Consider the following 11,669-nt stretch of genomic DNA (forward strand, 5'->3'; position numbering starts at 1 on the left):
GTCTCCCGGTGACCAGCAATCGCGACATGGCCGAAAGATGGAGCGCCGAGCCGCGGCACTTGACTTAGAGATTGAGATGAGACAATTATAGTCAGTGGGACAGGACAGCGGGAGATCCTCCTCCCGCCGGCCATCCACACCATCCGGATCATTTCCACTCGAGGCCATTCGGCAGGTCTTTATCAAGGTGTGAAGATATTATCAAAGAGGGCAAGCGAAGGTTACACTAGACACATCTACATGTATGGTGCGCTAAACACCTTCATCTTCCCTGTTCTCTCGCGAGGCAGATCAGCCATTTAGCCGAGGGCGATGCATACTCTACATGGTAGTTTGTAGTACAATACTTCCAATGTACATGTATCACCTGGTGAGTGCCTGAGATGGCATGAAACTTTAAGTTGTGACTGATCAAGCCATCTGTTGTTCTGACTAGTGTGTACATGTACATAACAAGAGGGAATACAGTCATGGCATGTAAGCTTCCACGAGGCAAGTCTGGGTTAGACTGGACTAGACTGCAGCTGAGCGATAAGTGCAAGAGTGATTCTGGGTTTGCTGGGAGCGTGATGTTATCCGTGGCTCGTGATGGCAACGCAACGAACTGTATCGACTGTCGGTGGTGCTAGCCCGTAAGTCGGCGGTAAACCTTCGGAAGCGTCGACTCCCTGCTTTCAAGGGCAAGGTAAGGCAAATCCCCAGGCTAGCCCGGTCTCCACGGGCGCTGCACAATGTAAGATCGTATGTCACTACATGTATGTGTCAAGTAACAGTTAGTTTGCACAGCAGCTGACCATGTTTGCAGGTCACGCCCCAGTGCGGCCCCACACTAGTCCTTTCCCACGATCCCTAGTATGGCGGCAACTTCATTCGCAACACTCGGGCCTTTTGGAACGCTCATTCAGGCAGTTTTCCTGCTACTAATCAGTTTGCACTCCGCAGTGCCCTTGCTCCTGTTCTTTCTTGCATGAATCATTGCCCGATGTCTATAGAAATTACTTCCCCATTGCGTCTCCACGCACCCCCCCCCCCCCCCTCCTAGGCTCCCTCACGTTCATATCAATATTATTATCACCTTCTAATCATGGTGTTTTTCTTCTACTCTTCTCTTTCATCATGTTCATTGCCTACTCTTGCCATGCTACGCATGCTAGACTTGTGTGTATGCTAGGCGTGTCGGCAATTCCTACATGTGCATTTCAGATTTTCAGTACGTGTGTAGTTGACCCATCGTTGCAAGAGTACAGTCATGCACATGATTGTATACTCTCAGCCTAGAACGATGGGTCAACTGCGTGTGCAGGGAGGGAGGGGGACCGGGGGGAGGGGGACCGGGGGGAGGGGGGGGGGCGGTAGCCCTTGGCCGTGGACATACTTTGTTGCTGAGGGACATACAGTAATTACAGTCATGTAGCTCGTGCACAATCTTCGTGGCGCATCCCTTCCCTCATTGGAACTTTTCCGCACCTGAGCCTTCCAACTTACTTGAAGTAAAGTTAGTTCCAAGTAAGTTGGAAGGTTGTTGGTTTGCGCTTCGTAGATGTGTTGAAGCCACATGCATGTACATGTACATGTAGTTTTGGTCCTTTCTTTTTACTCAGCATATTGCTTGCATTCTTGGCGAGGTTTCCATATCACTGCACATCATGGTCACATACAGGTACATGTACATGATTATTGTTAGATTAACAGCATGAAACAAGGTGGAGGACACTGTGTTCGGGGTGTTCCGACGTGGTGAAGGCCTACCCATGGCCACGTCGGGACATCACCAACCCCGTCTATAGAGAGCACCTTCTCGCGACAGTGTCATGGTGGTGGTGGTAGTAACTGTTGACAGCTGACGAGCTGAGAGAAGGACGCCATGGGCAGAAGTTGGAAGAAAAGAAGTTGAGGTTTAAGTAGATACATGACTACCAGGACGACATCCAGGAGCGATCAAAGAATACACGACGGACGAAAGGAGTAGTCTCCAACCCCCTAGCATAATGAGGGTCAGAACCGGGTTCAACACCCATAATTATGGTTCAAATGGTCCGCAGGGACTGGGGCTCTGCCAACCGCGGAAGGCTGTACTTCGAAGTAGTAAGGTCACTGTTTCCGAACACAGTGTCCTCCACCTCGTTTCATGCTGTCAATCTAACAATATGCGTGAACTATAACAAGGTTTATCTAATACTAGTTTTGAACTAGTATTGGGTTATATAATACCATGTGCATCAGAGAGTCGTAAAATACCGGTATTTTACGACTCCCTGATGTGCATGATTGTACATGAACGTGGTTGTCGGCCATGTTTGTACTTTGCACATGTAGGGAGCCAATGTATTGGAAGCGAACTGACTGAGTACCGGTAAATTGTAAAAAGGAAACGATACTGGAAGGTTGAGATGAGGAAGACAAGTTGAAAAGGGAAAGAAAAAAGCATGATGAGTACGCTACGCACCATTCGGCTGGGTTACTGAAAAGCAGCATATTTGCTGGGAGGGATGGCATGAATCGATGGTCACGCATTGGAATGAGGCAGAGTGTGTAGACTACCACCGGATGTCTAAGTGACTGGCGATTTTCCTGACTGCGTGTACATGGTGTAGCACGGGCGCAAAGTCAGGAAGGGTTGGGGACTTCAGGTACGTGATGCGGCACAGCTACAGGAGGGGCATGCAGCGCCTGTTTCTGAACAGAACCGCTAGTTTACAGGCACGAGGCGTCGAGGCAGCTCGCTTGGCGATCTAATTGACCATGGTGGACGACATGAGGTCTTGGTCCATGTGAACACCAATACTTACAAGCAGTAGTTTAATAGTCTGAGGGAAAACATGCAAACGGGAAAAGTCTGAAGAGAACATTGACTGTCACCACCAGGACTCAAACCAGGGGCCTTCGTTTGAAGCCGGCGATGCTCTTACCACTGAGCCATGGCGTACAATGTAGCTGTCATCCCATGGCTAGGGGTAAGCAGATTATGCTGGGAAAATGACCAGATTATGCTCTAGCGGATGCTCTAGCGGATGCTGGAGAAAGCAGCCAATTATGCTTTTGAAAAGCTCCTTCTCAAAAAGGACCTGATTATGCCAAAAGCTATGCCGGCATAATCCGCTTACCCCTACCCGTGGCCCAAGCAGAGACCGTTCAACATTTTTCTTCAGACTTCGAAGCTCACGCTTCCTGTGAATCCACACAGGTGAGTGGGATGCAGCCCTCACTTCTACTTATTCCAGTTGAGCTCCAGAACACATAACATTGACACGAGGATTCACAGTACGATGGGCAGGGCCTAGGGTCCAGTACTACTACTAGGGATGAACAAAATCTGGGTCTCAGGCTCATTTAGTACCAGGCTCCTGCTGGCAAGCCATCTGGCCAGGTGTGTAACTGCAAAAGACATAATTATCAGTGATAATTATTACGTTCCAGTTGATGTTTGTCCCTGCTCCTAATGTAGAGCATGATGTCATCTGCAAACTGAACTGTCCGCACGCCATGCAGTTGAACGTCAAACAGCAGGGGACCAAGTACGGAATCCTGGCCTGGGGCATACCACTGCTGGGCTGAAATAGCTTGCTGTGCTGGTTCCCAATGACAACTCGTTGCTGCCGCGGGTCGCTTAGGTAGTCTGCCAACCATTTCAGCACACCTTTGGTGTTGGTGGAAGTGTTGTTGTTGTTGTTGTTGTTGTTGTTGTTGTTGTTGTTGTTGTTGTTGTTGTTGTTGTTGTTGTTGTTGTTGTTGTTGTTGTTGTTGTTGTTGTTGTTGTTGTTGTTGTTGTTGTTGTTGTTGTTGTTGTTGTTGTTGTTGTTGTTGTTGTTGTTGTTGTTGTTGTTGTTGTTGTTGTTGTTGTTGTTGTTGTTGTTGTTGTTGTTGTTGTTGTTGTTGTTGTTGTTGTTGTTGTTGTTGTAGAAGTTAAATAAACTTCTGCAACAACAACACTTCCACCAACACCAATACTGAAGAGGTCGCAGATGAGGGTGCCACGTTGAACCTTGTCTAATGCCTTGGACATGTCAACAAAGGCAGCGCAAGTTGAGAGTCCGGAGTCTTTGGCATTGGCAAAGGCCTCCGATGCCATCACTACCGCATCCTCTCAGAGTCTGAACGACATGGCAAATTTAATAATAATAGTAAATGGGGAGGGGAGGAGAAAAAATCACAACTGAAAAAAGTCACCGAAGGCAACTGAATATGTTGCAGATAGAGCTGCGGGAAAACGAACCCTGTTGAAAAACCGATAACACGGAGTGTCACTGATCGATTTGATGTCGAGAAGATCATTTCCTAACATCCTTGCAGAACAATAGGATGGGATTTGATCATATAAAATCTTACACAAAATTAGAAAGGATTGACCATTGGCGAACAGATAAAAAAAAGTGACCTACTTTGAATACCGTATTTCCGCAAATAAAAGGCCGTCCTCGCAACGCCTTCCTCGTATACAAGGCCGGGGCAGGGGGCGATTGAAAAAATAAAAGACCGTCTCCGATTAGAAGACCGGGCCTACTAAATGAGTCTTTGTTCTTGTGTTAAAAATAGAAGACCGTGCTCAAACTGTGGGAAAAATAGAAGACCGTGCTCAAACTGTGTAGAAGAAAATGGAAGAACGGGGGTAAAACTGTGTGGCGAGATCGAGAAATAGAAGACCGGGGTCAAACTGGGTTGAAAGAATAAAAGACCCGTCCTCGAATACAAGACCGTCCTCGATTATAAGGCCGGGTTTGGACGAGGTTGAAAAAATAGTAGACCGGCCTACTATTTGTGGAAATACGGTACTTCGACGCTTTCGAGAGAGCACAGAAGTGGGCGTGACAAGGTTCACAGCACATCATGGGCGGTATAGCTTGTTCCAGAGAATGGCACCAATGAATTGGATCAGTGTACCTCTACCAGAAGGACCGGGCCAGGCAGAAGGGCACTACCTGCAATAGGTTTTGGTCAGCTCCATGGGTGCGATTACCCTGAGTTCTGACGCAATCGAAACAGGACACTTGAACGGCCATGACCCATGGATGCAGCAGCGATCGAATATTAGAACTAAGTTACTTTCGCTGCCAGGGCGTCCTCGAGGGTAGGAAGACAGAGTCTCTCAAAGAACCCTGCAGGGGAAGTCCACGGCGGAAAGCCAAAGAAGTGCAGCTTTCGTCATACGAGTGAGGAAGTTCATGTTTCTGGCCATCAGAGACGGATAGATTGCATTGGACGGGTATGTTCGTCTGGATATAATCATTGCATGATTAATAGCTTTTCGAGGAGACTGTCAGGCTTTGACATGAGCGCCATAGCGCCGCACCAATGGAGCGTCGAACTTGGCGAATGGTGTGGTCGACGTGGCCATCCGAGGAGAGCTCATTATCAGCAATAACTCCAAGGTAGCGAGCCTGTGACACACGTTAGCAGTTTCCCATCGCAACGGATCTGGAGCGGTTCTGCACTCTGCTGTCCACCACGCAGGGTGAAGAGCAGTGGGCCAAGAACGGATCCGTGGCACGCCTCGATTTTATTGCACTGTGTGTAGCTATACATGTACTTCCGCCAATAACTAATAGTATTTTTTTTTAACTACACGCTGGTACAGATCGCTGAGGTAACTAGCAAGCCAGGTGCTTGTCACACCCATGTTGGAGAGCTCTTCCAGCAGTGTGCTTGACAGAGTCGAACGCTTTTATTTGGACATGTCAACAAATGCTACGCCTATGTCTTTCCGCTCATACCCGAGGACAAGGGCGTCCTCAGTCTGCTGAGTGCTGTTTCCGGAATCCGAACTGGTAGTCTGGCCTCTGGGTAGAGGCTGTGCATGTGGGTGGTCAAGAACTCAGTGAGTTGTGAATGATGTACGAGTACTACTACTAGTACAAGTGCCCGTACTACTACTACTACTACTACTAGTACAGTGGCCCCTCGTCCCTCTGTCGCCGGCGCCTACTATACTAGTGTACTAGTACTAGCTTCAAATGGGGCCAGTTCGTCGTGTCCTTCCCACAACACACCCCCAACAAACCCGGTTCACACTCTTTTCTAGTGTAGACCATAATCATGATAATGGCATTGAGACAGTCTATGAGACAGTTTGACTTCGGCTCGTTTGGTCATTGTTTGCTCAAACGCTACGCGTTTACCATGTTTACGGGATAACAGCATGCATGAGTGGATTTGGAGCACGCACGCACAGTCTGCACTGTAGACATACGCGACATACAGTCAGGCCGGCCATGCACTGCATGCATGCTTTCGCCGTCTCGGGATCGCTATGTCACGTATGTGCGCTGTCATGTTTCTGTGTGCGAAGAAAAATGCGCTGACGCGGTTTCCGCGTGTGGCAATACCATGAATACTGATCGCCGCCTGGCACACAGTTACTAGTACACTAAGTTAGGGACAAAGTACAGGAAAAGGAGCATGGTCTGAGATAGAATGCCCGTCGGTGAACAGTTGTTGCGAAAGAATCGAGCACTAGCCATCTCTCCGTCAATGCCAAGACTATCTAGTCGACGTTGAGCTGGAGAAGAAGTGTCGTGGTCTCGTCCTTGCAAGCTCAGCCGCTCGCTCGTGTAGCAACGCCGGAATGTCGACGTGTTCCAAGATCGGATGCACCGGTAGTTGTTGATTTTTCTCGACACTAGACAGTAGGTTGTTTGTGGACGGACTCATTCCTTGCTGAAGATAGTCAAAGAAATGGCCGTTTGTCACCACGAATACTCTCTGCAGCAGCACCCTGAGCAGTGTAATGGAGGTAGGCCAACAAACGGTGCGATACGTGCGGGGGACTATTCTGCCCTATCGCAAACGGACGGCGCATGCAGCGTGTCGTCGCACGGAGAGATGTACGACAGTGGGTCGGATGAACCTCGCTCATCGTCTGTTTCCAACACGCACAGTCGTCACCCTCTGTGTCAGGTCGGTGACCCAGTCAGCCCAGCGTCGTTCGGCATGGCCTCTCAAGGCCTACGTGCAGCCAACTACAACTCTAGTTTCTGTCTGGCCAGTGCGGCTGCGTTCATATTCCCACCTTGCTTATGGCTATCCGCTGTGTGGTCTAGAATGGATATTTACACCATGAAATTCACGTTCGGATTTCGACTGGCCATGATGGCGTGGCCGATGATTTTCTTCGCAGCGTTGCTGACCAGGAGTGCATCGGAGCAGGTGGACGGCAGCGCCTCGGCCGGCAAGGCGTCTCAACAGCAATCTCCTGCGGCGCCGGAGTCTGTCATCCATTTGGCTGAGGTCCTGTTTCCGGCCTACTATTACGTGCTGGTGTCCATCGTGTTCATCATGTTTTACGGGCTGCGCAATGCCGACAGCCCGCTGGCCAGGCGCCGACGGCCGTTGAGTATCTGGCGTGTGCACGGCTCGACACCGGTGAGTTCTGACGACCCGAACCTGGTGGAGGCGACGTGCGTAACTTGGAGGCCGGACGACTGGGACACGTTTCGAAAGCACGTTCTCCCGCCGCCGGATCAGTGTCCGATCGTGCTGAAGCGCATTGTCTGCGTAGTGCCCAATTCCAAGGAGTTAACGTACCAGGCGGGAAGCTCCAAGCAGCACGAGATCAGCGAATACCGGGAGAGAGTACGGTCACATTTTGTCAACATGTGGATGCGGAAGGCCCTGTTGATCGGCCTACTACAAAGTCTGGTCTTTCCTCTCCATCGCTGGTAAGTACAATTGTACGCAATTTGGTGCATTTTAGAAGAAAAAAAAGATCTTATACTATCAGTATATCAATGACGAAATTTCTCCTGTCATCCCCCCAGTCAAGAGCTCAATGGACTGCTGAATTTATGAATGCATTCGCACGTGACCCCCACACACAATCATTCCTATACCCTGTACTGCTCCTGACCTCCAGTAACGTGAATGGAACACTTATCAAATCAGTATACTAGGATTGCTAGTAACCTGAGTGAGCAGCTTCTGGTGCCTGCACTGACTCAGTGACAGAGGAACCTTCCCAGGGCTATCACTACTAAAATTAGCCAGGGTTAACCCTTTAGGGCCCACAATTATTTCAAGAAATGCACTGCATACGCGAGCGCAGGTACTTATCTGGTCGTAACTTTGGTGTCCTTTGGCCGATTTTGGTGATCTTGGGCTTCCTGGAAAGCTCTTGGCCAGAGGAACACAGCGATAGCCAGCAATACATAACTCGATCCACAGAACCAGCGCCGCAGCGCGATACGGCGCTCCAAAGCCAGCATTGCGAGCGCCCAACTCAAATTCTCTGCCATTTCAACAAATTGCATCGCAGACCGCTCAAATTTTTTTCCTGGAGAGCTGAGAAACATGCCTTTGCGATGACGTAAACTATCTGTAGCTGCGTGGGCCGCGAGTCAGGGAAAACCCCTAAAAACGAGTTCAAAATGCACGCGCTCGAGTTGTCTCTGCTGAGCGAATTTAGTTCGAGTCTCGTATCTCCGCTCTCCGAACTCGGATCGCGTTCGGGTTTTTTTTGAGCCGATAGCTGAGACAATTCTAATGTCGATAGCCCTTTCGATTGTCCGATTTGGTCAAGGGATAGCCGAGTTACGCCAGGTTGCGCTTTGAAAAGTATGCACTGTACACTGGTACGGATATATCCGTACTATGGGCCTCAAAGGGTTAATTCAAGAGCAGTCCCATGCAGGAAGTCTTCCCACAAGTGGCTCACAACAGTTCCTGTCCCAACTCCAGAATGTGTCTGTGGCGTGGCAGGGTACACTGACAGTCAGTATTATCTGACACGACACCACCTATTACAGGTTGTAAGAGTCTCTAGAGTGTTTCTCAATGGCCACTATTCAGCTTTATCTTTCAAGTGCGTAACTTGTAGGAGTGTTTGAAAATTGAAATGTACTAGTACTAGGCTGTGCACATACCTGGCGACAAGTTTCTGGCATTTGATTCTTACTGGGAATTCGCCCTAATAGTAATACCAAGAAGAGGAAAAGGGAACTTTTCCGTTCTATTGATTATGTGGAATTTTAAAAGTATCACCAAACATGCCCTTTCTTATACTACTGAAGTATTACTCACATAATCAGTGCTAGGGGATAAATTAAATTGTATGACTGTTAACCAATATACTACAGGTGTAAACTAAACTTGAGCAACTGTGTTTTCATGGGGCATTCTCTGCACCCTGTAGCACATGTGTTCTGACAACCTATTGTAGCCAGTCTGTGTATTGTCTGCTTTTACTCCTATACTAGGTGGACTGGAGTGCCCTGCTTTGGCTACTACTGGTCAGAGACATGTGCAATATGGCTGACCATCATCAGCTCCTACATCCTTGTGTCGTACTTCTGGTTCATAGCGCTGGAGTCGTACAGTGTGCTCTGCATGCAGTATGACTGCGTGCGTAACTTCACCTACTTGAGCGGGGAAACGTGCGAGCAGAGCATCTTTGACTTCTCCGTGCCGGCGGACGTCAGCCGCTGGCTTCGCCTGCGTGCTCTGCTATACGTGAGTTACCGGTATCAGCGTTTTGGTGTCCAGGAATTCTGTCTTGGGGATAGTACCTGATACAATGTAGATGTACATAAATTTTGAAGATTGAAGCCCAGTCACAGTGATGTCCATTTTGACTTATTATATTGTTCACACGCAGCAGCAGTCCAGTATAGTCAATATCTGACCGCCTTGCTTGCCGGAGTCGTAATGTACACTTAGTACGTAGGGAGTGCTGGGCCAAGTTCCCAAAACCAGGGGCAATGTGTTGCTCTCAATGCACGGATAGAGAGAGAGAGAGAGGGGGGGGGGGTCGGGAGGTCGGAAAACATGTTCAGAACCTATTTCTAACATTTCTTCGCTTAAATTCATGATCCTATCATTCCTATGACATGCCTGTGCTGAGTTGAAATGGGGCATGGCCCAGGTGGGCTCATGTGATGGGATAGTAGTTTGCCGCTGGACTGTACCCGCATGCTTTAATCGAATGTGTTGGCACTGGTGTTTTTCTTGATACCGTTGCAGGAGTACAACCATGCTCGCCTGAAGCGGATTACTGGAAAGCTGAGTATCATTGTTGTTGCCACAGCTGGCATGGCCGGTGTACCACTGTACGAAGTCTTTTTCAGTCAGCGCACCGTTGTGGATGTGGTAAGACTCCGATTGCACTCAGTTTTTGTTGTATAGAGTGGCCACTGTCGGCGGCTCGTCATGTAGGCTTTCAGCATGCTCAGAGTGATCCATCGATCCGTGGGTCGTAGGTTTCTGTGTACTACATGCATGGTGTCCCTCTATTAGTGTACCTCCATGTTAGTACAATGTAGAGTGTTATAATTATGTGATTGTTTCTTTTACTGTCTTTGTAGGCGTTGGTGCATCTCATCGTGGACCTGGGTCTGTTTGGCCTGTACATTGTCACCATATTTGTTCTTTCACTGGAGCAGCAGAGTTACTTCGTACAACATGCGGTAAGTTTTTTAACCTCCTATGTTGTGGTGCTTGATTCACGGTCGCTTTTAGTTTGCCTCTTGATGTCACCGTGCCTACACTCATGTCGTTGTGCCGTGTGTGTGTGTGGGGGGGGGGGGGAGAGAGAAACAGACAGACAGAGAGATTGTAAAAACATTTGAGGGTATTGAAGCAGGATATTTGCGCTGAATTGCTATCATGTATTGTAAGGTGCGGTCAAACTGAATGTATTAGCACACTGTAATGTTACTGGCACCACTGGGCATGCAATCATACTTACTACACGTGTCTGACCTTGACGGACGGCGCATTGCTTGTCTCCTAATCTCTGTGTAGGCGCTGCTGAGCATGCGTAAGCTTGAGCTGTCACTCTCCTCTGTTAGTGAACAGCGGGCCTGTGCCCTAGAGCAGTCGAGACAACTGATCGATGAGGTAAGTGATAGAGTGTGTTGTGCACGATGTGTGAGGCATTGGTGCAACTGTCATCCTGCTGACCACAAAATATGACTGGCCTGACAAATGAACCAGGTGACGGTGTACATAATAGCACTTAGCAGTAACTTCTGTCTGGTATCAAGAATCCACGGAAAGGAATCCGTATTCAGGTAGTTACACGCCCAGATTGTAGTAGATGGCATGCACAGGAGAATGTGTGTTGCGTTTGAATGGAGTTAATGCTACACACACATTCCACTTTACAGTACCCGTCACAATGAATAATGTCATGTACAGCCCAGCAACCCTCATGAAAAATCATTCCGCTCTCAATGTTCTCTTATCAGCAACCATTAACCTGTGCTGTTTGCTGTGTTGTGTGTGTGCGCGCGCGCGTGTGTTTGGCGGTGGTGGTGTTATTGCGATCGTGAACGTTCTCAGGTCGTCGTGCTCCTGCAGAAGTTCCAGCGCTTTCCTCGCTTGGTTGGCATTCCGATTTCTCGCCGCTACCTCGTGCTGGTGATTTGCGTACTTGGCTACTCTATGTTCAGTCTTTTCCGCTTGCTCACGGAGAGTAACCCAACTAAATAACAAGAACTCTTCAGTACATAATGACTACACATCTACCAGTATGTTGACCGAGTGGCATAGCTGTCTGAGTTGTCCTTGTCTGTTAGCTTGAGATTGTCTTGAATTCCGCATCATCATGCTTAAAAAATTATAGCAAAATATTCCCACCCGCTTTTCAAGTCTTTTCCGTATCAGATTTTTATTATTCAGGTTGAATTGATATTTGTTGAGCTCTTGTGATATAATTTTGTTATATTATAAATAAAATAAAT

At 48.4% G+C, this 11,669-nt stretch overlaps 1 protein-coding gene across 1 annotated transcript; it reads left to right on the top strand.

The window, feature by feature from the left end:
• Window positions 1-6,367: 6,367 nt before the first annotated feature.
• On the top strand, window positions 6,368-11,653 carry LOC135831058 (uncharacterized). Its single transcript, XM_065343310.1, has 6 exons — window positions 6,368-7,652; window positions 9,186-9,438; window positions 9,949-10,074; window positions 10,290-10,391; window positions 10,729-10,824; window positions 11,269-11,653. Exons 1-6 carry the CDS (start codon window positions 6,670-6,672, stop codon window positions 11,416-11,418), a joined length of 1,710 nt encoding a protein of 569 aa, XP_065199382.1. The 5' UTR covers window positions 6,368-6,669; the 3' UTR covers window positions 11,419-11,653.
• Window positions 11,654-11,669: the final 16 nt, after the last annotated feature.

This window comes from Sycon ciliatum, chromosome 1 (assembly GCF_964019385.1).
Source record: "Sycon ciliatum chromosome 1, ocSycCili1.1, whole genome shotgun sequence".
In the NCBI taxonomy this organism is placed as follows: Eukaryota; Metazoa; Porifera; class Calcarea; order Leucosolenida; family Sycettidae; genus Sycon; species Sycon ciliatum.

Excerpts from the sequence above, each read along its gene's own strand:
- LOC135831058 (XM_065343310.1), top strand. The coding sequence starts at position 6,670 with ATGGCCGTTTGTCACCACGAATACTCTCTGCAGCAGCACCCTGAGCAG. Across the intron at positions 7,653-9,185 it reads GTCTTTCCTCTCCATCGCTG|GTGGACTGGAGTGCCCTGCT; the intron begins GTAAGTACAATT and ends CTCCTATACTAG. Across the intron at positions 10,075-10,289 it reads AGCGCACCGTTGTGGATGTG|GCGTTGGTGCATCTCATCGT; the intron begins GTAAGACTCCGA and ends CTGTCTTTGTAG.